This window comes from Onychomys torridus, chromosome 6 (genome assembly GCF_903995425.1).
Source record: "Onychomys torridus chromosome 6, mOncTor1.1, whole genome shotgun sequence".
NCBI classification, from domain to species: domain Eukaryota; kingdom Metazoa; phylum Chordata; class Mammalia; order Rodentia; family Cricetidae; genus Onychomys; species Onychomys torridus.
This window is the reverse complement of record NC_050448.1, coordinates 63,191,255-63,218,138: the sequence shown is the minus strand read 5'-3', so window position 1 is coordinate 63,218,138 and position 26,884 is coordinate 63,191,255. Positions and strand designations below refer to the sequence as shown.

General features: G+C 43.0%; 1 protein-coding gene and 1 long non-coding RNA gene across 8 annotated transcripts in view; one reads left to right on the top strand and one right to left on the bottom strand.

The window, feature by feature from the left end:
- The window catches only part of Lrba (LPS responsive beige-like anchor protein), a 578,506-nt gene extending 563,291 nt beyond the window's left edge, over positions 1 to 15,215 (bottom strand). For 3 of the 5 annotated variants that reach the window (XM_036190833.1, XM_036190836.1, XM_036190837.1), the window contains exons 1-2: positions 14,130 to 14,693; positions 13,353 to 13,806 (exon numbers count right to left, since the gene is read on the bottom strand). In XM_036190833.1, coding sequence (XP_036046726.1) covers positions 13,353 to 13,568 — 216 coding nt within the window. In that variant the 5' untranslated portion in view covers positions 13,569 to 13,806; positions 14,130 to 14,693. Of the gene's footprint in view, positions 1 to 13,352; positions 13,807 to 14,129; positions 14,694 to 15,026 lie in introns of those variants that run through there. The other 2 variants (XM_036190835.1, XM_036190834.1) reach the window with 2 other exon arrangements.
- Positions 13,864 to 26,884, top strand: part of LOC118585866 — a 60,572-nt gene continuing 47,551 nt past the window's right edge. For all 3 annotated transcript variants that reach the window (XR_004945243.1, XR_004945242.1, XR_004945241.1), the window contains exons 1-2: positions 13,864 to 14,042; positions 22,481 to 22,582. This is a non-coding gene — a long non-coding RNA (uncharacterized LOC118585866). The remainder of the gene's footprint in view (positions 14,043 to 22,480; positions 22,583 to 26,884) is intronic.

The window sequence follows — 26,884 nt, the reverse complement described above, 5'->3', positions numbered from 1 at the left end:
AGGTTGCTGTGGGATAATGCTTTTGTATACTGGTTTAATAAAACGCTGATTGGCCAGTAGTCAGGCAGGAAGTGTAGGCAGGATAAGCAGACAAGGAGAGACAGGAGACGACAGCATGTAATGGCACAAAGGTAAAGCCACACACATGATGACACATAGATTAACAGAAATGGGCTAAATTGAATGTAGGAGCTAGCCAGTAGTAAGCCTGAGCTAACAGCTGAGCAGTTTTAATTAATATAAGCCTCTGTGTGTTTACTTGGGTCTGAGTGGCTGTGGACCCAATGGGACACAGGAGAACTTTCAGCTACAGCAGGTTATCATGTAGTACACACCTGTAATACCAGATACTTTGGAGGTGGAGGCTGAGGCATGAGAATCTGTCTGGGCAACTTAGGAAGCTCTGTATCAAAACAGAAACAAAAAAAGCTAAAGACAGAGGTCAGTGATAAAGTACTCACCTAGTATGTAAGAGGCCCTGGGTTCAATTCCAAACCCACCAAAAATGAAGTAAAATAAAAAAACAGGTTATGAGACTATTTTTAAAATAAATTCATGAGGGGCTATAGAGATGGCTCAGCAGTTTAGAGCACTTGATCTCTCGCAGAGGACCTAGGTTCAAGTCCCAGCAACCAGATGGCTCACAACGATCCCTAACATCAGTTCCAGATGATATAATATTCTCTTCTGACCTGCACAGGGACCAGACATGTATGTAGTACACAAACATACTTGTAAACAAAACATTCATACACATAAAATAAACAAATAAATCTAAAGCAATTTTTTATTTTTAAATATATTTATTTATTAATTTTTTTTTTCATTTTACATACCAACCCCAGTTCCCCCTCCCTCCCCTTCTCCCGCCTCCTGACCTCCCTCCCACTCTACCCCCATCCACTCCTCAGAGTGGGTAAGGCCTCCCATGGTAGTCAACAAAGTCTGGCATACTAAGTTGAAGGAGAGCCTACCCCCTCCCCATCGTATCAAGGCTGAGCAAGGTACCCCACCACAGGGAATGGGCTCCAAAAAGCCAGTTCATGCACCTGGGATAAGTCCTGGTCCTGCTGCCAGGGACCCCTAAAGCATTTTTTTCCCCCAGAGCTGAGGATCAAACCCAGAGCCTTGCACTTGCTAGGCAAGCACTCTACCACTGAGCTAAATCCCCAACCCCAATTTTTTTAAAGAAAGAAAATTCATGGAATTGCTCTTTTAGATGCAAAAAGAATACTGAGGTAACTCAGAGTTGTATGCTAACAGCCATATGTGTGAGGCTAGTTGGTCAAGTACTTATTGCACATGCATAGGACTTGAGTTCAGATCCCCAACATTCATGTAAAAGCTGGGTGTATCAGTGTACATCTATATATAACCCCAGCACTGGAGGCAGGAGGGGAAGACAGGCAGATACTAAGCTTGCAGGCCAGCTCATCTGGCTGAAGCAACAAGTTCCGGGTTCAGTAAGAGACCTTCTCTCAAAGGATAAGGTGAAAAGCCATGGGAAAACACACTTGACATCAGTATCTGCCTCTACACTCTCAGAAACAGGCAAGTGAACAAACACACTTGTATGCCTTACACAATACACACACACACACACACACACACACACACAAAATAAAATACACAAATAAATAAATAAACCTAGTAAAGTACTTGCATAACAAGGATGAGTTAGGCTTCTCAGTACCTAGACAAAAAGGCCAGGGTGGCATGGACTACAATCCCAATGCAAGAGGGTATAGAGGCAGCAAGATTCCTGGGGCTTACTGCTCAGCCAGACTAGATGAACCAGTGACCTCTAGGTTTTATGACAGACTCTGCTTCAAAAAATAAAATAAAGTAGAAGGCAATTGAGGAAGACAACCAATGTCAACCTCCAGCATCCATGTGCATATGCTTACACACACATGCAAATACGAACATACACAGACATACAAAAACACAGCTGAGCTACATGATGGTGCAAGCCCATAATACTAGTGCCAAGGAGGATGAGGCAGAAAGACTGTAAGTTCTGCCTGAGCTATATAGTAAGAGCCTGTTTTTAAAAGAGAGAAAAAAGTAAGAGATATGGTATAACTCGGTGGTATGCTGCTTGCCTAGCCACAAAAGCCTGGATTCCATAGGAAAGAAGAAACAAATAGGGAGAGAGAAGATAGGTAGGGAGAGGAGCAGAGAAGGAGGGGAGGGAAGGAAGGGCAAGCTGCCTAACAAATACCTTTCAAATGAAATATAAAAATACAAACAAAATACGCCTCGAGGTTTATTTACATGTCATAGCTTTATATGGAAAATAATAGGACCTAGACTTTTAATATCTACCGTTTATTTAATAAAAAGATTAAGATATTAAGCTGGACAGTGGTGGCACATGCCTTTAATCCCAGCACTCAGGAGGCAGAGTCAGGCGGATCTCTGTGAGTTCGAGGCCAGCCTGGGCTACAGAGTGAGTTCCAGGACAGGCTCCAAAGCTACACAGAGAAACCCTGTCTCGGAAAAAAAAAAAAAGATTAAGATATTTAAATTTAACCTAGATTTTTGTTTTTTTGTTTTTGTTTTTTGAGACAGGGTTTCTCTGTGTAGTTTTTGTGCCTGTCCTGGATCTCGGTCCGTAGACCAGGCTGGTCTCAAACTCACAAAGATCCATCAGCCTCTGCTCCCAGGTACTGGGATTAAAGGTGTGCACACCACCACCCAGCAACCTAGATTATTTTAAGGCAGTTAATATAAGTTGTCCAGGCTGGCTCCAATTTCTAGACTCAAGAAATCTTCAGGTTCACCCTACTAAACAAAAGAGTATTAAGAGGTATGCTACTATACCCAGCTTTTAGCAAATAGCATTATGAGCATTTCTAGAGGGTCAGAGATAAAACAAGTTATAGTTCCTCTATATCAGTGGTTCTCAACCTGTGGGTCATGACCCCTTTCCAGTCAACCGAACTTTTCACAGGTGTCACCTGAGGCCATCAGAAAACACAGATATTTACATTACAACTCATAACAATAGCAAAATTACAGCTATGAAGTAGCAACGAAATAATTTTATCATTGGAGGACACCACAACATGAGGAACTATATTAAAGGGTCACAACACTAGGAAGGTTGAGAACCACTGCTCTATATATTATGGGAAGAAAAAAAAACTGTATTTGGGCACTTTTATTTCAAACACACAAACAATACAGCAAGTTTGAGACCAGCCTAAACTATATTAGACAGACCAAAAAAAAAAAAAAAAAAGTATATCTAAAAAGATATTTTATAAAACTTAAATACATTGAAATAGTCATCTAAGTCAGAAAGAGAAATAAAATTCTTATTTACTTACCTTTTCTGTTAATCCTTATACAGAAAAAAAATCTATTTTTAATTACCAAACTATTTCTCAGTTTAAAATAGAACAATTCAAGAACTTGCATACTTATAATACCTAAACTATCAAATAATTACATCTAGAAAATTATTAAAGTTTTTAAAATTTCACCAATTCACCATTTCACTTTTATCAACATTAGCAATCCATACAAAATCTACTCATCAGTCCCACAAATGTTCACACTCACACTCTTTGAACCACTTATTCTTCTTACAGAAAAGTGAATGCACAAAAATATCTACAAACGGGGAAGGCACACATCTACAGCCCCAGTGTTCAGGAGGCTTAAGCAGGAGAATTACAAATTCTAAAAGAAAAACAACCAAAAATTGCTAGAATAGTTAGGAGAAGGCTCAATGGATAAACTGCTGGCTGAGATCCACACAATACCCACAAGGGTGTGACCTCCCACCTGTAATTTCAACTCTCCAGGGCTTAGAAGGCAAAGACAAGAACTCTACCAAGCAGGCTAGTTAGACTAGCCAATAGGTGAGCTCTGGTTCTGAGACCCTTCCTCAATGAATGAGGGCAAGAACAAAGAGGACTCCCCATGTCAAGGTCCAGACTCTACACATCAATGTGAACACACATACACATGCTCACCACACACATAGACACTTGCCAAAACAAAAAACAAAAAACACTAAATGAAAGAGCTAGGTAAAGGAGAAATGCTGCTCTATATTCACGAACTGAACCAATATTCCCCAAAGTAATCTAGAGACTCACCACTCCCTATTCAAATCCCTGCTTGCTAGTCAGGCATAGTGGCACACACCTTTAGTCCCAGCACTCAGGAGGTAGAGGTAGATAGAGCTCTATGAGTTTGAGGCCAGCCTGGGCTACAGAGTGAGTTCTGAAACAGCCAGGGCTATGTGGAGAAAGACCCTGTCTCAAAAGAATAAAAATTAAAAATTAAATTCCTACTTGTTTTTTCATAAAATCTAATAACCTGAACCTACAATTCCCTTGGAAATACAAAGAACCTAGAATAATCAAAATAATCTTGAAAAAGAGAAACACAGTAAGAGGGCTACATTCACTATTTCAAAACTTACTACAAAGCTATAGTAATCAACAGTTTGATAATAATGTAAAAAGACATACAGCTCAATTGAAAATAAATAAACTAGGAATGTAGCTCAGGGGTACAGTCCATGCTTAGTGCATGTGCATACACACAGCCCTTGGTTTCATATACAGCTCTATAAAATAGAAATATAAGGGCTGGAGAGATGGCTCAGAGGTTAGGAGCACCAACTGCTCTTCCAGAGGTCCTGAGTTCAATTCCCAGCACCCACATGGTAGCTCACCACCATTGGTAATGAGATCTGGTGCCATCTTTTGTATACATAATAAATAAATAAATCTTTAAAAAAAAAAAAAAAAAGAAAGAAAGAAAGAAATATAAAATGTAATGAGCTAGGGAGATAGTTCCATTGGCAAAATGCCAGTCCCACAAACATGTCAAACTGAGTGTCATCCCTAGCACCATGTTAAAAAGCCCATCAGCACCAGGGATGAGAGTACACACCTTAAGCCCAGCTTTCCTGAGGTAGAAGAAAGAGAATCTGTTTCTCTTAGTCCAAGGCCAGATTGGTCTACATAGCAAGTTCCAGGTCATCCCGAGCTATATAGGCAGACCTGCCTAAAGGAAATAAATAAATCCCATACCTGTCATCTCATTCTAAGGAGGTCAAGAAAGGAGGATCCCACTCTCTCCAGATTCTCTGTCGTCCTCGTCCTCGTCCTCGTCCTCCTCGTCCTCGTCCTCCTCCTCCTCCTCCTCCTCCTCCTCCTTCTCTCTCTCTCTCTCTCTCTCTCTCTCTCTCTCCCTACCTCCCCCTCCCCCCCCTTTCCCTCCCCCTCCCCCTCTCTTTCCTCCTAAAAAAGCTCTAAAAAGGTAATAAAAAATTAAAATTAAAAAAGAAAAAGAAAAAAGAAAGGAGGATCCCTAGGACTTGCTTGCTAGCTGGACTTGCCAAAGGAGTTCAGTGAAAACCTTGTCTCTATAAAGTGCCCACAGAGGAGTATAATTTGCACCCTCGTCGAAGAAGTTTCTTTTCTCAGCAGACAAGGAGCACTACAGAAAGCTGCAGCTAGTCAAAATGCATATAACAACCACCTGTGCGGTGGCTGGCCCCCTGACGCACTAACATGACCCTCACACCGAAGGCTCGGGGACAGTGGACAAGGCACATGGAAAGAGTCTGAGAGCCAGAGGACCAGTACATCTGCTAAAGATGAGTCTTCTAGCTCTGACAGGGAAAGGACACCCAGCAATGGCAACGGTGTGGCTGCTGAAACAGGACCTCAACAGTGACAGCACCAGCTGACGACATGGATGGGGGATCACTTGGGGTCCCACCCTAGAGAAAGACCTGCTGAGAGAGGGAGACTTTTTCTCCCTTGGAGACAAGCACCCTAAATAGTTATCAATGCCAACAGTCAGCCTCCCCACCAAAAAGAAACAGATAAGCAACACTGAACAGACTCAGCAGGTTGCACATACGTATGTGTGTGCATTAGTATATGTATTCACATACACACATATGTTGACATACATATATATGTCACAATAACAAAGAATAAGAAACCATGAATTTGAAATGGACCAACAGAGAAAGTATGGATGGAAAGGGCTGGACAGAAGCAAAATTGGGGGGGGTGGGGGGGGTGCCAAATGATAAAATTAAACTTTAATTTTTAAAAAAATCTATTCTCTGAAAAAAACAAAAAAAGAACGTCACAAGGTGGACAACAATTGAAGAAACGCAGCCCTCAATTTCTGACCTCCATGCATACATATACAAGTGTACATAAATGCACATGCACACGCACAGACACAAAATCTGTAATAAGAAAAAGAGTCAGCCGGGCAGTGGTGGTGCACGCCTTTAATCCCAGCACTTGGGAGGCAGAGGCAGAGGCAGGAGGATCTTTGTGAGTTCGAGGCCAGCCTGGTCTCCAAAGCGAGTTCCAGGGAAGGCGCAAAGCTACACAGAGAAACCCTGTCTCGAAAAACCAAAAAACAAAAAACAAAGAGTCAAGAAAGATATTTACACTTACAGCCAACTGAGTATCAGCAAAGGCACCAAGAAAGAACAATACTAGGAACAGCTAGCTTTTCAACAAATAGCAACAAGGCAATCAGATAACCACAAAAAAAAAAAAAAAAAAAAAATCACATCCTACAAAAGTTAACTCAAAATCGTTCACTCGCTAATTAAAATTTTAATGTCTTGCACACAGGAAATAAATATTCCAAAATTAGATAATAAAAATGAAATAAAATTAAATTATAATAATGGTTGAAAAGCTCTATAAATTGACTTGAACAGAATTATGTAAAGAAATTATACATACTTGTTATAGAGTATTATTTTAGGGTGTGTTACTTTTGTTTAACTCTGTGAAGCTGTCTAAAACATCTGATGGTCTAATAAAGATCTGAATGGTCAATAGCAAGGCAGGAGAAAGGATAGGAAGGGCTGGCAGGCAGAGAGAGTATACAGGAGAAATCTGGGAGGAGAAAGATCAAGGAGGAAGTAGCCCGAGAAGGAGGAAGACATCAGGAGCCAGCCACCAGCTACACGGCCAGCCAGAGTAAGACACAAAGAAAGGTGTATAGGAATAGTAAAGGAAAAGCCCAAAGACAATAGAGAGACAGGATAATTTGTTAAGGAAAGCTGGCAAAAAACAAGCCAAGCTAAGGCTGGGCATTCCTAAGTAAGAATAAGCTTCCGTGTGTGATTTATTTGGGAGCTGGGTGGCAGGTCCCCAAAAAAAAAGAGGGGAAAAAAAAAAAAAACAACCAACAACACATACTGCTTAAGCTCATCAGCACATTTCCCTGATCAATGTCCAATTAGTTCAGAACATAGGGACACAGACACTCCACCAAAGATATGAATAATGATTCAAGTGGTCCCACCGCCCTGCCTGGTAACCAACCAAACTACAACTTGAGAGGAATACACCAGACTGAAGCTAAAATCAGGAAAAGCAAAACAGAAACAAAATGAAACTTCACTTGAAATCTTGCCCTACCTTTGGACTACAGATAAATAGTTCCATAATCCTTTTATTATGCTCAAAGTAACTGAGTTTTCCTTTTTGGCGGGAGAAGTAGGTTTATCAAGACAGGTCTTCTCTGTGATATCCTGGCTGTCCTAGAACTTGCTCTGTGGACCAGGCTATACTAGAACTCAGAAGTCTGCTTGCTTCTGCCACCCCAGTGCTGGTATTAAAGGCATATAATACCATGCCGACCAGCAGTTGAATTTCCTATCACTAATACCAATTACAAAAGGATCATTAACAAGAATGTTTATAGAATAGATTATTCTTAATCCTCATATGTATGATTACAGGTATTATATAGGAAGTAATCTAGATACTAACAAGACAATAAAAACCCATTGGATGAGTTACCTTTATATTAAAGTTCATATAAGAGTTTAAAAAGTGTAGAGACAGGTGTAGAGCTGGATCCCGAGCCTGGCTCTAGATTCAGTGAGAGACCCTGTCTCGAATGAATAAGGCTGAAGGTAATAGAGCAAGATACCCAAGATCCTCCTCTGACTTCTACGTGTGTTTGTGAACATGTGCCCAGGCTCAGACCTGGGTAAAGACACATACACCATACACATACATACATACATACATACATACATACATACATACATACACACACACACAGAGTTTAAAAAGTAACCAACTATGGATTTATATAGTCCGTTCAAAATTTTTAAATGTAATTTCTATTTTTAAAGCTTTTTAAATCTAGATTCCTAATTTTCTCCTCCAAAAACTAAACATGTACAAAACCATTGAGTTCACATTACTGTGAGACAATAATCAGCTAGACCAGAACAGCTGCCGCCCACTTATGTCCACAAAGGGTATTCTGTACTGTTAATAAAAACATGTCTATTTAATATCTAACTCCTCTATTTATCAAGAATATATGTCAATTGCTACACAGAAAATAATAAAAATCATATTCCACTTTCAAGCTTTAACATTTAAATTAAAAATCTTAGGCTTTGCATGGTAGTATTATATACTTGTAATCCTAATACTCAGGAAGATGAAGTAGGAGGATCTCAAATTCAAAAGAAGCCTAGGCTACACAGAAAAAGTTCTAGCTCAACATCGCTACAGATTGCATAGGGAGGCTCTGTCTCAATAAATAAATATACAAGGTGGGAGCAACAGGAAACTACTGGACATGCCTTTAATCCTAGCACTCAGGAGGCAGAGGCAGGTAGATCTCTGTGAGTTTGAGGCCACCTGTTCTACAGAGTGAGTTCTAGTACAGTCAGAACTACATAGAGAGACCCTGTCTCAAAACCCTCCTCCCCACCAAAAAAGGGTGGGGAGTGTCAACTTGACTACATCTGGAATTAATTAAAAAACGCAAACATGAAGGGTATATCTGTGGAGGTTTTTAACTTACTTTGAAGTGGGAAGATCAATTTCTAATCCAGATCTTTGAGATAGGAAGACATGCTTTTAATCCGGATCTTGAGACAGGAAGACATACCTTTACTTTAGACTTTTTGAACTGGGAAAACTCAACTCTAATCTGAGCTACACCTTTTGATAGAAGCCTATATAAGGACATGGAAGAAGGAAGCTCTGCTCTTTGCCTGCTTGCTCTTGCCTCAGTATTAAGTCCATTCTTTCACTGGCATCAGGGCCTACATCTTCAGGATTCTGGAGCACACTGAAGACCAGCAGAGACAACCAGCTTCATGAACTAAACAACTACTGGATTTTTGGACCTTCCATTTATAACCTTCCATTGTTGGACTGGCTGGACCACAGTCATTCTAATAAATCCCATATATATATAAAGAGATTCATTCTATAAGTTCTGTTATTCTAGAGAACCCTAACTAGTACAAGATCCAATCTCAAAAATAAACAAATAGCAAAAGAAATCATGAAAATATATATTTGTCAGCAGCCTGAGAGAAACACTATTCTTTTGTTGTTGTTGTTTTGGGGTTTTTGGTATTGTTTTGTCTTTTGAGACAAGGGTTTCTCTGTATGGCCCTAGCTGTCCTGGACTCACTCTGTAGACCAGGCTGGCCTCGAACTCACAGACCCGGTGGGATTAAAGGTGTGCACCACCACCACCACCACCAACACCAACACCACACGGCTCACTATTCTTCAATAAAATACCAATGAGTAGCTTTAAATAAATAATAGAAATCTTAAACTCTGCATCAAGTTCCTGAAATATGCCAAAATATTAATTGTTCTACATCCAAAGTCTGATAAGTAAAACACATAAATGAAAACAAGATAATAGCTTTAAATTGTAACATGAAAAATATAAAAGTGAAGAAGCTAATGTACTATTCATCAAAATTTAACTGAGAAATAGATTTGCAAAGGAAATTACAAGAGAGAATGACTTTAAAGGAATCTATAACAACCTACATGAACAAAATTGGGAGGCAACATGCTATGAAACCAGATGTCTGGAGTTGTATGGCCCTACCACTTACTATCTTAACAACTCTGGAAAGACAGTGGTTTTTAACATTAGGAACTTATTGTTTAAAGTGACATTTAATCAGTAAAAAAAAAAAAGACTGTAGAGCATGTTTTTTAGTTGGGCACACTAGTGTCTGCCTGTAGTCCTAGCTACTGGGGAGGCTGGAATAGAAAGGTTACTTTGAATACTGGAGGACAAGGCTAACACAGAGACCTCATCTACCAAACAGGAACAAAAGAATGTTATATAAATATATATAATATATATGCCTAAAAAGTGGGAAAAGTTATGATACCTGTAGTGTCTAGTTTTATGTCAACTTGACACAAGCTAGAGTCCTCTGAGAGGAGGGAGCCTCAATTAAGAACATGCCTCCATAAGATCAGGCTGTAAGCTGGGCAGTGGTGGCGCACGCCTTTAATCCCAGCACTCAGAGGCAGAGCCAGGTGGATCTCTGTGAGTTCAAGGCCAGCCTGGGCTACCAAGTGAGTTCCAGGAAAGGCACAAAGCTACACAGAGAAACCCTGTAAGCAAGTCTGTAGGACATTTTCTTAACTAATGACTGATGGGAGAGGGCCCAGCCGACTGTGAGCGGTGCCATCCCTGAGCTAGTGGCCCTGGGTTCTCTAAAAAAAAAAGAGAGCTGGCTGAGCAAGCCATGGTGAGCAAGCCAGTAAGCAGCACCCTCCATGACTTCTGCATCAGCGCCTGCCTCCAGATTCCTGCCCTGTTTGAGCTTATGTCCTGACTTCTTTTAATGATGAAAAGTGATGTTGAAAAATAATTCAAATAAAACATTTCCTCTCCAACTTGCTTTTGGTCATAAAGTTTCATCACAGCAATAGCAACTACCCAAAAACATAGTTTATATTTATTAATGAAAACTCCACTGGAGACTAACTCTTTTGGTTTGATTTTTTGCCTCTTAATGTTTTTCCAAGACAGGGTCTCTCTGTGTAGCCCTGGCTGTCCTGGAACTCACTCTGTTGACTAGACTGACCTAGAACTCACAGAGATCCACCTGCCTCTGCCTCCTGAGTGCTGGGATTAAAGGCACTGCTGAGCCAAGATTTACACAGAGCCTACACTGCTGTAATTTCATGACATACATATGTCTCATGCTGTTGCTTGCTTCCAACTTTTCACAATTTTGGAAGTTTTAATTCAATTTACTGTTAAGAAAAAAGTTAGGAGGCTGAAGAGACGTCTCCGTGGTTAAGAGCACTGGCTCCTCTTCATGAGGACCCAGGTTCAATTCCCAGCACCCACAAGGCAGCTCACATAGGGTTTGCCTTAGACCTCAGACATTTCCTCCTCCTCCTCCTCCTCCTCCTCCTCCTCCTCCTCCTCCTCCTCCTCCCTCTCCTCCGTAACCCCAGCTGCAAGAAAGAGATCCAAAACCCTCACACAGAAATACATGCAGGCAGAACACCGATACAACTCCCAGATCTCCAAATTGGAGGCCTAGCCTTAAAATGCTTAGCGGGCCTACACCTCAGCAAACTATTAGTACGGAATTCAGATTTTCTTCAATGATAAAAGTGAAAGTGACTCCTGTTTGGTCATCCACCCCAGCAGAGCACACTATAAAGAACAGAGGAGTCTCAATCTTCCTGCCAAAGAACGTTGTGTTTTCACATACAAACAACTAAGTATGGACTGTATCACTACCAGATTTCTGTTTACCATCCACAGTACATTAGGTTCAGAAAAAGAAACAAAAAAAGGAGTTTTTTTGACATAAAGGAATAGAAGAATCCGTGCTTTACCTCACTGTTGAAAGCTCCAAACACACAAATAACATCTCCAAAGTGTTGAAGCTGGTTGATGGATATAGCGTTTACTATACTATTCAATTTTATACATATTTGGTCATTTCCATACTATATAGCTTTAAAATGCATGTATGAATGTGACTCTCAGTATTTATATCTAAAGTGAGAATACAACAGTCCAGTAGAGAAATAAAATATGGTCTCAAGTTTTCATGCTTCAAAAGCAAGTGAATGGCCGGGCAGTGGTGGCACGCCTTTAATCCCAGCACTCGGGAGGCAGAACCAGGCAGGTCTCGGTGAGTTCGAGGCCAGCCTGGTCTACAGAGCGAGATCCAGGACAGGCACCAAAGCTACACAGAGAAACCCTGTCTCGAAAAAACACAAAAAACAAACAAACGAATAAACAAAAAAAGCAAGTGAGTTCACCCACCCATTTAGTCATTCTGGAATCTGTATTGCAAATGACTACTAGTAAAGGCCTACTGGAGGAAATGACTACTAGTAAAGGCCTACTGGAGGAAATAACTACTAGTAAAGGCCTACTGGAGGAGATAACTACTAGTAAAGGCCTACTGGAGGAAATAACTACTAGTAAAGGCCTACTGGAGGAAATAACTACTAGTAAAGGCCTACTGGAGGAAATAACTACTAGTAAAGGCCTACTGGAGGAGATAATTAACTGCCTGGAGTAAGACAAGTGTAACCTTGAAAACACAGAGGGAAAGGGTGGATGCTAAACGGTGACTCCTACTATTGCACGTGTACATTTGGCACCCCGGATTATCATCTAGCACTGGCTGAGAGAAAGAGAGGAAATTATTTTAAAGCCAGACTTCTTTCTGACTCTTTTAAGTTGACAAGCAACAGAAAAATAAAAAGTCTAAGAAGGCTCCACTAAAGGTAATTTCTAAGAATAGAATGAAAGAAAAAAAGAAAAGTATCTCATATCCACTTAAAATAACAGTCATAGCCCACCATAGTATAATCAGCAACTTCCAATGACCACGTGTGTTTTACTGCTACACATGAATTTACAGAAACAAAAAGCTCATACTGTGGCTGCCTCAGGCCTTTTTCAAATTGCCATTCAATTATTATAAGATCACTTTAAATATTAAGGCTAGATTCACTCCAAAATTTAACCTTTGCTAGTTATTTCTAAAACTAAAACTAGTCAAAATTAAAAATACTAATTTGCAATGTTAGCCTTTTATTAACACTATGGACATGAATTTTGTGTTTAAAACTAACTATGGCAAAACATAACTTAGGCAAAGACTTACATATATTAGCTCCCGAGTCCAAAAAAGTCACTCATTTAAAATGTTAAAGGGAAATCCAGGCTTAAAACATACACTGGGAGGAGGGGGGGGGATTACAGCCAAATTCTCCACTGAACACCTGACACCCCCCCACACACACACACAAATACACTTCCACATCAACATTTGCTCCTTTACCACCAAAGTGATCTGTTCATTCAAAACCTGAAGTGTCAAATTTTTGCATAATTCTCTTTAAACTGAAACACAAGTAATGGTTTCATTTAGGTCAAGTGGAATTTTGTGTCTGTCTCTGTGGAAAAAGCCATTAGTTTGAGTGAAGCACATGACCCCAGCTTCGTCTTGTGCCCCAACTCACCGAGAAAAGTATATGCTTATAAATTATTTATCTACTTACCAGGTTAAACACAGTTTCTACAATATCCCTATTGGACACTTCGCCAACTTCAACCAACCCCGTCAGCACGGCGAATTTCATTCTGATGCCCCTGATGGGGAGCCCCGGCTTCAGAGACAACGCACCCCCTTCCGCAGGGGGTTCTTCATTCCCTGCACCGCCCCCGTCATCACCTGTTGGTGGCCGGGAAAGGGCACGACTGTCTTCACTAGCCATTACTAGTGTTCCCGAGAAAAGGACAACTCCAGAGTCACCCTGGGCCAGCAGTCGCTGCACTACCGGCAGGCTCGACACACGCCAAGCCAAAGGGGCTTTCTGTTCCAACTTGAGGAGTCACCCCAAAAAAGCAGTGGATGTGCAAAGTCCTTGGCGTCGCCCTCCTCCTCCTCCTCCTCCTCCTCTCGGAGAATAGTTGTCCAATCTCTCTCCCCGAGGCTGACAACAACGCCAAACCCTATTGGAAGATTAAACATATGTTAAAGAGGCTGGGCTCCGTCCGTCGTGGGATTTTTTTTAGGGAGGAGAGGGAAAGAGTTACTGTCTGTCAGATAAGTTACTAAAGGCACCCGGGGGCCAGCCGGCCGCTCCTCCCGGGCTCCGGAGCCGGGGCTGGCGAAGGCGGGTCCCGCAGGCCGGCGGGAGGGCGGGCTCACGCCTCCCCCACCCCGCGCAGGTGGAGGGCGCAGGCAGGTGCACGGCGGGGAAACTGTCGCGGGGGAGAGGGGGGGACAGGAGGGGGACCCCCCGCCACCACCGGGCCACAAAGTCCCTCCTCACCCCGAGACTCCGGCCTCGTCCTCACCCCCGGCCGGGGCGCAGAGAGACGGAGGTGGCGGCGGAGCTCCAGGGCAGGAAAAGGCGGGGGCAGGGGGCGGTGACTCTCCCCAGCGCTCGGCCCAGGGGGAGGAGTGGAGCACCTCGCCGGGGCACCTGAGCGGCGCGGAGGAGACGGAGGGAGGGAGGGAGGGAGGGAGGGAGGTGTGTGTTGGGGCGGGAAGGCAGGCCCGACCCGACTGCGGGGAGCGGCGGGAGCAGGGGAGGAGAGTGGAGGGGGGAGGAAGGTCAATCGATGCACCTGGTGGCAGCCTCCAAGTTTGCCCAGTCCGCTCCCGGGGAGCCCGCGGCTGCCTAGAACTCCGCGGTGTCCCGTCCCCCCCAGCTAGGCCGCCCCACCCCTGCGCTCGACCCTGCTCGGGCAGCTCCCGCAGGCGCTGGCGACGCCGCGACCCGTGCTGCGGCGGGGGCTGAGGATGCTACTGCCACGGAGCGCCCAGCCCCAGCGCGCGGGACTGCCCCTGTGCCCACGGAAGCCGCTCCGCGCCGCCATGACAGCGCCGAGGGCTGCCCGGCGCGGCGTGCGCGTGCGCGAGCGCGCGGGCCGGGGCTGGGTGGGGGGGGGGGGGGAGCGCGGGGCGCGCGCGCGGCTGAGTTGGGGGGCGGGGGGGTTTAGAGGAAAAGGGGGGCGGCGGCACGTGCGGGCCGACCGGGGCACCGGGAGGGAGAGAGAGAGAGAAAGGGAGGGAGGGAGGGAGGGAGCCGAGCACGCGCTTCCTGGCGGGGGAGGGTAGGGGGCGGGCGGGCGCGCGCCTCGGGAGCGCGCTGCTCAGGTGGTGCCGAGCCGCGCTGGCTCCTCCCCCCCCCCCCCCCCCCCCCCCAGCACTCCCTCGCCCAGACCTGGCTTCGTGCAGCGCCGAGGCTGCTGGTGTTCACGCTACCGCAGGGCTCCGGGTGCCGAGGGAAGCCGGCCCACGTTGCCAAGGCGTCCCCTGGTTGGACTTGGAAGGAGGCCGCCTGAGGGACCTCTAGGAGCCTCTCCCGGGAGCAGCCCCTACCCTTCCCTGCGCTCAGCTGCGGCTCGCCCGCGCCGCTGGCAGCGACTGGGAAAGATTTCCACTGGGATGCCCCGGCAGCTGCCGCGGCTCGGAGGGGAGGGCCAGCCACCCGGAGGATTCCTTGCCCCGCAGCTGCCGCCCCAGCCAAAGCTCTCCCACATTCTAAGGAGAAGAGGATTCATCCCTGAGACAGCTGCTCAGAGCGGTGGAGGCGGGGTTCACCGGGCCCGGAAACGGGAAAGGGGATTGCCCTCTCTGTTTTCCAGTAGGAAAGTTTGCCTCCTTCTCAGATGGCTTAAAAAAACAACAAAAAAATAGATGAGGGTTGGAAGCCAGTACAGGTTGTCATAGTCCAGTACTGTCCTTCTCTTCACCGCCACTGCTGACGGCAAAGCATTACACCTAGTACTTTAGGTTTGTTTTGTTTTGAAATAGCATGGCGAGGTAGTGTTTCAACCTGTTAGTATTCTCTTGGATAAGACTTTGAAAGTATGTATTTAAAATACTCCCAGGTTCCTAAGATGAAAGCGAAGTAAAAAACCGGATCGAGTAAAAGGAAGTACTTTGAAGGAATCCAATAAATCCTTGAGACTGGTTGGAGAAATGCAATAGTTTATTCGAAAAGGAGTTATTTGAAATATCCTTGAAAAGTAGGCAGGATTTTAAACTATCACATGGATATTTGAGAGACGCAACGTCAGGAAAGATGCTGGCAAAGAAGTGTCTTTAGTATTATTACACCTTTCTTAAATACTCAAAAAACTGCTTTCTAAAAGGAATTCCGTTGCCTCAAAAGTGGATTTACATATTCCAAAGATGAGGCAGACGTTTTTTCTGAGTCTGTGGATTGCTCATTTGTGAACTTTTAGGGATACAGGTAACATCAGTGGCCTCCTGATGCTGAAATCCCTGAAAAGAACAAAACACCTCAGATCTCGATGAATAAGTCTGAAGTAAGGGAGTGAAGTGCCCTGCAGGACGGAGAAAACTTGCACTTGACCTTTCACACACGTATTTTAAATGTGGGGGGCATGACTAAGCTACCAAAATCCTCTGGTAAGATTTTGCTTCCTTGGATTTGGGCAGATAGTTTTAAGTTAATATTTCTAGTTTATAGGCACTAATAATTTGTGGATTAATACCTTCCGATAAAAAAAGCAGACAGCAAGAATGATAATGCCCACATCAGTGTGGTGACAGTTCAACAGTCTGGAGGATCTGGGCTAAGGTTTGTGTCTCCTTCCCTTTTGAGACTATTGGTAATGCTCTTTTACCTGGAAAACCAAAGTAGATACAGGACAACTAGCTAATTATTTCAAACAAATTGTAGACCTTCTAAATCATTTTCCAGCTTTATCTTTCCCCCTCCTGTTTCTCTTTGGAGGTTCACTGCAGAAAGAAGCATAATAAAAGCAGAAGAGGAAACCCAGGGCTGGCCCAGCCCGGGTTAAAGGGCAATCCCTGTAGATGGCCGTTGAGATGTGCAGTAGATTGAAGGATGTTTGGGGCTAAACTTTCTGCCCATCAGTCCATGAGCTCCTTAACAAGATAGTGTACATTGTAAACACTCTATGTGTACTCTACTGTGTGCATGGAGTCAAACACTGAATGTGCTTCCTTTGATTTTTCAGGCCTGAAAGCCCTTGCTATCATTGGAAGTGAGGAAAATTCGGTTATAAATGGACATTTTGATATGAAAAACCAGTTTTATCAGTTGACATCTTTGATGTTACTAGTGAAAGTGTGTCTAGTCAAAAGCCTTCATCTGAGCTATCAGCAGCTAAGTTTGTAGTACCTTTTGAGCTGTATCATACACACAAGGGAGGAATGGGGAGGAGAGAAAATGTGGGGGCAATGAAGCTTACTTACCTTTTAGAAAGCCAAGTTCTAGTTTCTTTTCTTGTGTGTGTGTGTGTGTGTGTGTGTGTGTGTGTGTGTGTGTGTTGTTTTTGTTGTTGTTTTTCCATTTCTCTATGTAACAGTCCTGGCTCTCCTGGAACTCAATTTTTAGACCAGGCTGGCCTTGAACTCACAGAGATCCACCTGCCTCTGCCTCCCAAGTGCTGGGACTAAAGGCATGTGCCACCACCGCCCGGCTAAGTTCTAGTTTCATATTGTCATCTAATTTGTATCTATCTGATATCTATGTCTTGGAATTAAGCCCAAAGTTTTTTTTTTATTTTCTTTATCTTAAGCATACATTGAAGTCATAGCAGATAACTAAGGGAGGAAGAGAAGTTGGGTGTGGTGGTTAGCCTATAATTCCAGCTAAGGCCTGATGATCTCAAATCCAAGGCCTACCTAGACAACTTAATGAAACCTTATCTCAAAAGAGAAAAGTTACAAAGGGATTGGAGGGGCTGAAGAACTGACTCAGAAGTGAAGAGCACTTGTTACCACTTATTAAGACCAGGATTCAGTTCCCAGCACCCACCTGGTGACTCACAACCATCTGTAACTCCAATTCCAGGGGACCTGACACCCTCTTCTGCCCTCTGTGGGCACCAAGCATGCATGTGATGTATGAACATACATGGAAGTCAAACACTCACACACAAAAAAATAATAAAAACATTTGTTTTTTTAAAGATTGGGAATATATGTAGCCCAGTGGTAAAGAATGCTTACCTAGCATGTGTGAGGTCCTGGGTTCAGTCCCCAGTAAAGAGATGGGGGAGGGTGAATTCAGATCAGGAAGCTTTCTACATAACTCAGAAGAACTCAAGCAAAAAGAATGTAATTTCATACTGAAATCAAGACTATTGATCTATGAACTCTTACCTACATACAAAGAAAAAATGAGAACAGAGATGGGATGGAATTTTCTTTATCAGGAAAACAATCCGCTCAATTGTAACTTCTTGGCACTTTGTAAATATATAGGTTAAATGATAACTTACAAGGAAAGTACAACCTATGTGACCGGCAATGTACCTTTGTATACCTCTGGATTTTGAATTTTAACTATTCTTTAGCCCAACTTAGCAAAGTATAGGCTGGAAATTCATGTTTCTAATTTGCTTCCTCTTGTGAGAAAGTCAAACTTTTTTTAATTGTTTAAATTTTTGAGATTTCATGTGAGGATACTGTGTTGACATTTCCACCCTCCCTCTTTTCTTCCTTCCAACACTTCCCAAGCCTCCCTCTCACTCCCTCTCAAACTGAGGACCTTTTCTTCTCTAATAATTGCTGCACATGAGGATTAATGAGTCCATTTAGTGTCGTTACGGCTAACCAAGAAAAGGAGAATCATTTTCCTCCAGGCCTGAGCCGGCTGGCAAGTTATACAAATAAAACTTCACAAGTTAGTAGCCCTCATTACTGACTTTCTGTTTGGTTGATGAGGTGAGTTTTAGAGACTCTTGTGCTATGAAGTCCAAACTATCCTAGAACTCACTATATGGCCCGAGCTGGTCTCACACTTGCTGCAGTCCTGCTTCAGCCTCCTGGGTGCTGAGATTAAAGCATGTGCTACCACACCTGACTCCATTCCGTTCTTAAGTGATGTGTAAGCATACACGCCGTTCATTCTTGATAGTTCCATTCGACTGCAGTGAAATTCCACTAAGACAAGTCACTACAACACTACACTTTTTTTTTTTTTCAGCATTGGGGATGGAACCCAGGGCATCTAGAATGCTAAACAAGAACTGTCACTGAGCTACAATCCTGTGACCCCTACAATTTATATGAGTGCATATCACTAGAGTACTTACTGCATCTATGAGGTATATCCTAAAATCCTTGTCCGGTTGAGGGCTCTGAGAGACTAGGATTTCCTCTGAAAGGAGAAGTTTACTATCCATACAAGGACAAAAACCACTGGTTAGTCACTCTCTAAGTGGAGATTACTTCTGCCGGGCACTCAGGAGGCAGAGCCAGGTGGATCTCTGAATTTGAGGCCAGCCTGGTCTACAGAGCAAGTTGCAAGACACTCAGGTCTGTTACACAGAGAAACTCGGTCTCAGGGGGAAAAAAAAAACAAACTCCTGCATAGGGTAGCATGCTTGGAACAATGTCTCTTAGGATCCAAGCTACTTGAAGCCATGTAGAGAAGTTTCAAGGCCCGTCAACCAACATCTCAAGCTGTTATCTGGCCAACAACCATACCCATCTGCCTTCCATGTAAGATCATCTTGAATGTTGCAGTCTCAGCCCTGAGAAGACTAAGGGCCCAGCCAACATATGTCAGAACCCATGCAGAACCTGTGGACCCACACAGACTTTGTGGAAGATACTAGATACATGTTGACGTAAGCAATGGATCTTGAGTTGTCTTCTAGACTGAAGATGAAACATCAGATAAAACAGATTCTCAAGTTCTGAGTTGCCCTCTGTTTGTCCAGAGGAAAAACTTTCCAATACTGCAGACTGGCCCCCGCTGTGCTCCAATTCATAGTCCCCGTGGCTGGGCCTGCATGCTGCAGGCAGTGTTATCACTGTGTTTAGTCAGAGACCCAAAGAAGGATGATTTGTGCCGGGCGGTGGCGGCGCACACCTGTAATCCCAGCACTCGGGAGGCAGAGGCAGAGGCAGGCGGATCTCTGTGAGTTCAAGGCCAGCCTGGGCTACAGAGCTAGTCCAGGACAGGCTCCAAAGCTACAGAGAAACCCTGTCTCGAAAAACCAAAGAAAAAAAAAAGAAGGACGATTTGTATGGAATCATATTAGGGGTTATAAAGTGGAACCTGGCACTAGGATTTTTCCTTTCTTGCTAAACAAGAACTGGGTTTAGTTTTATTAAAGGAAACACTCATTTCCTTACAGGTACTCCAAATTACTTTCTCTGCAGAGAAACATAAACCTGCTCAAATACACTAAATGAAAATTAAGATAGTATTGGGCAAAGGGGAAGTGCCCACGCTAGTTTACTGCAGATGCACAGTGATGAACAGCACATCTGCTATAGGCTGCATTTTACTCTTTAGAATGGATCCTTTAAGGGAATGGAGGGGGAGATGTAGTAGTCATGTAGCTTAGTAAAAGAGTGCTGTCTTGATGTGAGTGAGGATCTAGGTCCAGTCTCTAGTCACACACACACACACACACACACACACACACACACACACACACACACACACACTGGTGAGCCTGGGAACAGCAAGTTGTTTATGATTGAACTGGAAGCAGAAGTTAAGCTAAAGAGATAGGGCAGACTGTGATAAACTTGGTGAAGGACCAAATTCCATCCCAAGGACAATCATCTATTTACCTTGAAAAGATTCTCAGCAATAAAGTAGCAGATTTTTACTAGCCTCTTAAGAAAATCACTAGAAGCTTTCAATCTCCACTACATATTTTGGTTGAGTTAGCCATTATATGTTATTGGTGGACTGTAGTTTCATACTGCTTTATAATTTTTACAAGTATTAATATGTAGAGCTAGGAGATTTATTTTAAGGCTTTTCCTCAGAAAATGAAAATAAAATATCAATGCCATCACCTCATAGATACAGTCTACGATATCTTTAGTAAGGAATATGGAAACATAGATATTGTTTAGCTATAACCACATACCTAAAACATATATACTTTTACTGTGTGTTGCATGTAGTTCTGGGAAAGTGATATGGCAGAAATATACCCTTGTCAAATGAGCAACTAGCCTCAATTATAGAAAAACGCCATCTTGAGTTGTTACAGCCTAATCCAGTGGTCTCGGTGATAGGTCTTCAGATTCACCTGGAACCTTTTATAAATTTCAGTGTTAGACCCATTAAATCAGAATCATGAGTACGATCCAGACATCAAGATTTTATTACAGCTGCCTGGTCAATTATTTTGTTTGTTTGTTTTTTTCTTTTAGTTTTGTTCGTTTTATTTAATTTTGTGTGAAGCAGGGTCTCACTCGGCAGCCATGGCTGGCCTGTAATTTGCTATGTAGAATAGACTGGCCTTGAACTCAAGGAGATCTGCCTCTGCCTCTGCCTCTGCCTCCCAAGTGCTGGGGTTACAGGCACAACCACACTGGCTATAGCTAACTGTTACGTGAGGCAACAACCACTGAGATCACTTACTTTTATTTGATTTCATGGTACTCCTTTGGTAACATATATTCCGAGTTTAATGAGATTTCTGTGGTTTGTGTATAGTGGCTTTTTTGTTTTGTTATGGTGTTCTTTTGTAGACCAGATCTTACTACATAGCACAGATTGGCCTTAAGTTTGTCATCTTCCAGAATTAGCTTCCCACGGGCCAGGATACCAGCCGTGTATGAACCACTCTACACAGCTTACGAGGGTGTGTTGTTTAGGGGTTGTGTTTGTTTTTTTTTTTTTTAAGCTGAAGTCTCACTCTATTGCCCAGGCTGGTCTTGAATTCCTGGCTTTAGTGATTATCTTGCTTCATTCAGCCTCCTGAGTAGCTGGACAAGAAGCCACTGCTCCTAGCTAAGTCTAATGTTATTTCAAATCAATTTGTATGAAGATTTTAGTATCACTTATTAAGGTTACTAGAAACAACCTACAGTGTCCCCAAATCTGGATGATCTGATTTTTTTCCCAAAAGGCATTAGCTCTCTAAATAAGGAGAGAAAACAGGATTCTGTGTAAAAAAAAAAAAGAAAAAGAAAAAGAAAGAAAGAAAGAAAGAAAAAGGAAAGAAAAGAAAGAAAGAAAATACCAGGTTGGGGATTTAGCTCAGTGGTAGAGTACACAAGCGCAAGGCCCTGGGTTCGATCCTCAGCTCAGAGAGAGAGAGAGAGAGAGAGAGAGAGAGAGAGAGAGAGAGAGAGAGAGAGAGAGAGAGAGAGAGAGAGGAGAAAATACATTTAGATTCCATACTAGAGACGACACAACTCTGGTGTGAAACTTTTTTAAATAGTTGATTTCTAGAGCAAATGTAGTTACTGAGCTAGAGGTGATAGTTAACATTACAATTATAAAATTGTAATTTCCAGAGTGTGAGTGAGATTGATGGAACTACAGTAGAAGTGGTTGGAGAAATTGTTGGATGCTGTACAGTAGAACCATAAGGTCTTTGTCCCCCTGCTAAATTAAACATTTTCTAATGGAGCTCGTCCGTCAGGAGGACTTTGTGTTTAACCTTTTTAAAAAGGTATTTTGCTTATGTCATTTGATTTAGATGAGAAAAGACTAATACAGAAAGTAACACTGAGCACTTCCGAAGCTCTGTTTCGAGTTACATGAGTCAATACTGTAAACGCTTGAAAGAAAAACGTAATTCTATGAACTGAGGTCTTGAAAAATGAGCAAGACTGACTTCAGTAGAAACAAGTTTAGTCAGCCCCCACAGACCGTAACACATTCATTTCATTCTGCCTGTGTTTTCTTTACAGATGGATGAAAAGTAAGACGAGAATTTTATTTTCCTGTGTTGCAGTTTTCCCTTAGCCATTATTAGCCGAGATGAACAAGGTGGACAGAACATGCAAACAAATGTATGTATTATTATTGCGTGTGTGTACATGATGCATGTGTGGGGATACAACTGCCTGTTACATTAGATGTGTGATGGACAGAGGACAGCTGTGTGCAGCCAGTTCTTTCCATGGGGGCTCTGGGAATTGAACTCAGGTCATCAGGCTTTTGGCAAATACCACACGCTGACCCCAAGCAAAAGATTTTGTTGTTGTTGTTCTTCTTTGAGTGGCCAAATATTTGACTGCTAGGAAACAAAAGTGAATTTGCCTTTTAGTACTATTAAATCAATTCATCCCATGTGAATAAATCTTCCCTTCACAAAATATATATATATTTTTTTTAAAAAAGCCAGAACCACATTTCTGGTGTTCTGATTCCAAATTCAGAGATAAGTGTGGCTGCCTGGCTGTGTGTGGAGCATACATGGAGATCAACGAAGAATAAGAGCAAAAGACAGGAAAAAACAAGAACAGAAGAAGCCAGGCATAGCAGTGCCCGCCTCAAATCCCAGCACTTGGAAGACAGAGATGGGAGAATCTCTGAGTTCTAGGCCAGCCTGGTCTATATAGCAAATTCCATAGCAGCCAGGACTACACAAAGAGAATCTGTCTTTAAAAAAAAGCCAGGTGCAGCCGAATGTTCCTATAGTACCACCTACTTAAGAGCCTAGAACTTTGAGACCAGCCTGGGAAACCTGTCCAAAAAGAAATAAGTAAGTGAAGGCACAAATGTAAAAACCGGTGGAAAATAAAAAGGGGGAAATTCAAACATATACATGTATATGCAGATGAAATGTGAGTGTAGGCCCCTTCCAGATAGGTCTCAGAATATACATATGCATACATATACACCTTTTTGTCAGTGTATGAGTGTGGTGTGTGTGTGTGTGTGTGTGTGTGTGTGTGTGTGTGTGTAGTTAGGTAGATCAGAAGACAACCTCTGGTGTCATCCCTTGCCTCTACCCTCTTTGAGACAGGACTGCTCTTGTCTCCTCTGTGTACACAGGCTAGCTGGCCCATGAGTGAGCTTCTGGGCTCCCATGTCTCTGCCTCCCATCTTTTGGTAGCTTTTCTGAATTTTCCAAACTTACACAGTTAACATTAATTACTTCTTGGTTTTTTTCTGACAGGAAGAGGGAGGGTTGTGTGGTTTTGGGGTTTTTTTTAAAGTAAAGTTTTGCTCTATAGCATACCGATACACCTTATACTGGGAACACAGGGTATGGAAGCTATAGCATCCAGGTTTACTTGGGCCCCAGAGATTGACATTCAGTCTCTCAGGCAATGCTTTACCCACCCCCACCAAACCTTCCTCCCACCCCCTCAAGATACATTGTGATGCCAGCTAAAAGAGGACTGAGGCAGGAGGATTTAAGAGTTCAGGCCTGCCGGGCAGTGGTGGCGCATGCCTTTAGTCCCAGCACTCGGGAGGCAGAGGCAGGCAGAACTCTGTGAGTTCGAGGCCAGCCTGGTCTACAGAGCTAGTCCAGGACAGGCTCCAAAGCTACAGAGAAACCTTCTCTTGAAAAACAAACAAACAAAAAAGAGTTCAGGCCATCCTGACGAGATCCAGCACGGGGGAAAAAAATGCACTTTGAAAATACAGAAGAACAAACTAAATCCCACTATTTCCTAATGTAACATGTGCAAGGGGGTGAAGCTGAAGATGAAGGATAGAGAAAAGATGTCCCAGAGCTTTTTTTCCCTTGAGCAATTGCTGGATTGACAATGACTGAAGCAGAGATGCCTGGGTGAGGCTGACAAGGGCTGACAGTGAAATCAAGCGAGCTTCAGTCATTCGTCACTGGCCTGGCTCTTGAAGTCACTTGAAGTCATTTATTTTCTGCCTCTGAGGTAGATGATGGAGAGACCTATGTCTAGGCCTGCAGGTATTTGAAACATAAAGGCGATAAGGCGTGAAGAAAGTGAAGACTAAGAAAAAAGGAGACCATGGTGTAGAGTAGATAGAAAATAAGACTCACCAGAACCAAAAACCACTGCAAGGAGGAAAATGCTCAGGGTGCTTGTGCTCCTTCACGGTCACTGGGAAGCTGGGGCTGACTGGTGGGAAATTATGAGGCATGTCTGCAACAGGCCTGCACCTGCGCTGCATCTACATGCTTGGGCTCACTTCTTTTTTTTAAATTTATTTATTTATTATATATACAGTGTTTTGGCTGCATGTCAGAAGATGGCACCAGGTCACATTATAGATGGTTGTGAGCCACCACGTGGTTGCTGGGAATTGAACCCGGGTCCTCTGGAAGAGCAGCCGGTGCTCTTAACCTCTGAGCCATCTCTGCAGCCCCGTCAGGCACACTTCTTACTCTTCCTTTCCCTGAACTGTCATAAAGTGGACGAGGTATTTTTTATTCTGTTTATTGTATTTCTCTACTGTACTTTAAATACCATTACAGAAGTAAAATGCATGTTATCGTTGTATAACACTCAAGAGGCTTGAAGGCTGGAAGCCAGCCTAGGCTATAGAGTGTGACACTATTTTTAAAAAACAAGCCGGGCGGTCGTGGTTCCACACACCTTTAATCCCAGTACTCAGGAGGCAGAGGCAGGTAGATCTCTTTTGATCTACAGAGCAGGTTCCAGGAAAGCCAGAGCTACAAACAGAAAGAGAAAGCCTGTCTCAAAAAAACAAAACAACAGCAAAAAGAAGTCATTGACATTAATTGTATAAAGTTGGAATATGCAGAAAGGCTACAAAAAATGGGAAAAAGACCCATATGCTCATAATTGCAAAAATAACCAAAAGTAATGGTTCTAAGCCTGGCACAGACATGTATTCCATGTAAAGGGTATGTATTATAAAAGAGATTGCAGTAAACAGACTGGAAATCTGCTTTTTTTACTGGGAGATTATGTCGCTAACATTGCTGTTCCACTGGCCTTTAAGCATGACTTTAATAACTATAAATTATTGCGTGAGATTACTAAGCCATGGTTTAGGCTATTGTCTGTTTTATACACTAATTGGCCATTATTAGAAACATCATAAAGTTGTACAGTAAGTAGTTCACTAAGAGCATAGGCTTTGGCACCAAACACTTAAACACTGCTTCTACAACTTACGGGCTCTATGCATTTGAGAAATATTTTGTTTGTTGGATTTTTAGGTGGGTTTTGTTGTTGTTGTTGTTGTTACTTTGTTTTCTTGAGACACGGTCTCATGTAGCCCAGTCTAGACTCTCGCTTGATGTGCCGCTGAAGATGACCTTGAACTCCTGATTACAAGGTCTAGTTTGAGGCTGAGTTTCCGATCCTTGTCTCTCAAGTGTTGGGATTATAGGCATGTGCCGTCACAACTAGTGAAGTTATTTAAGTTATTGAACTTTGCATATCTTCATCTATAAATTGTTGTGCCAAGAAGATTACAGCAAAGCTCTTAGCATGGCAGGCTGTAGGCAATCAGTACATAATAAAGATAGGCCAATTTCTACTGGTTGATTAGCACCTGTGACAGTCATGTAAAGTTGTTGGGGCTACAGATACTTTTTAGTTCTTAAATCAAAAGAGAACATTTTAATTTATTTTCTATTCCTTTTTCTCCTTCCATTGCTCTATTTTTTTTCTTCTGCTGCTGCTGCTGTTGTTATTTTGGAGGAGCTTGTTTGTTTGTTTTTGTTTGAAATAGGGTCTCACTAAGTAACTCCTACTGGCCTCGAACTCGCTATGTAGACCAGTCAGACTTTGAACTCACACTGAGTGCTAGGATTCAAGACGTGTCCACCATGTTTGGCTTCTGATGTTCTTTGAAGATGGTACCTCTTGGTAGTGGGTTTCTCTTTCCTTAGGCGCAGTCCACCAAATAAGATGACGAGAACTGACCAGCCCCAGCACACCAGAACCAATTTCCTTCCGCTCTCCTGCCCGGTCCACACTGCTGTCTACTTCCTCTGCAGTTTTTTGCAGGTGAAGGAGAGAAGCCTACCCAAAGTTCATACCTAACCTACAAAGATTAGAGTTTCCGAATTCCGCCCCACCCATCAACAAACCTATCACCCTAGACCCTTCAGGGAATCCTTCGCCTGCTCCTCGACTACAAAATTCTCTTTATTTCCATCTCAATACATCCTTTTGTCCCTGTGTCAGCAACAATTCTGACTTCTTTTGTAGTGAACTCACCTCTCAATTATGTCCTAATGATTTTTTTAATCACTGACAATCTTTCAGGGACTACATGGCAGCTCATGAAATGAAAAGCTTGGTCAGCATTGTTTTAGATGAAAATAGCAGCAGGTCAAGCTGGGGAGATGGTTCAGCAGTTAGGAGCACTGGCTCTTCTTCCAGGGGACTCAGTTCAACTCC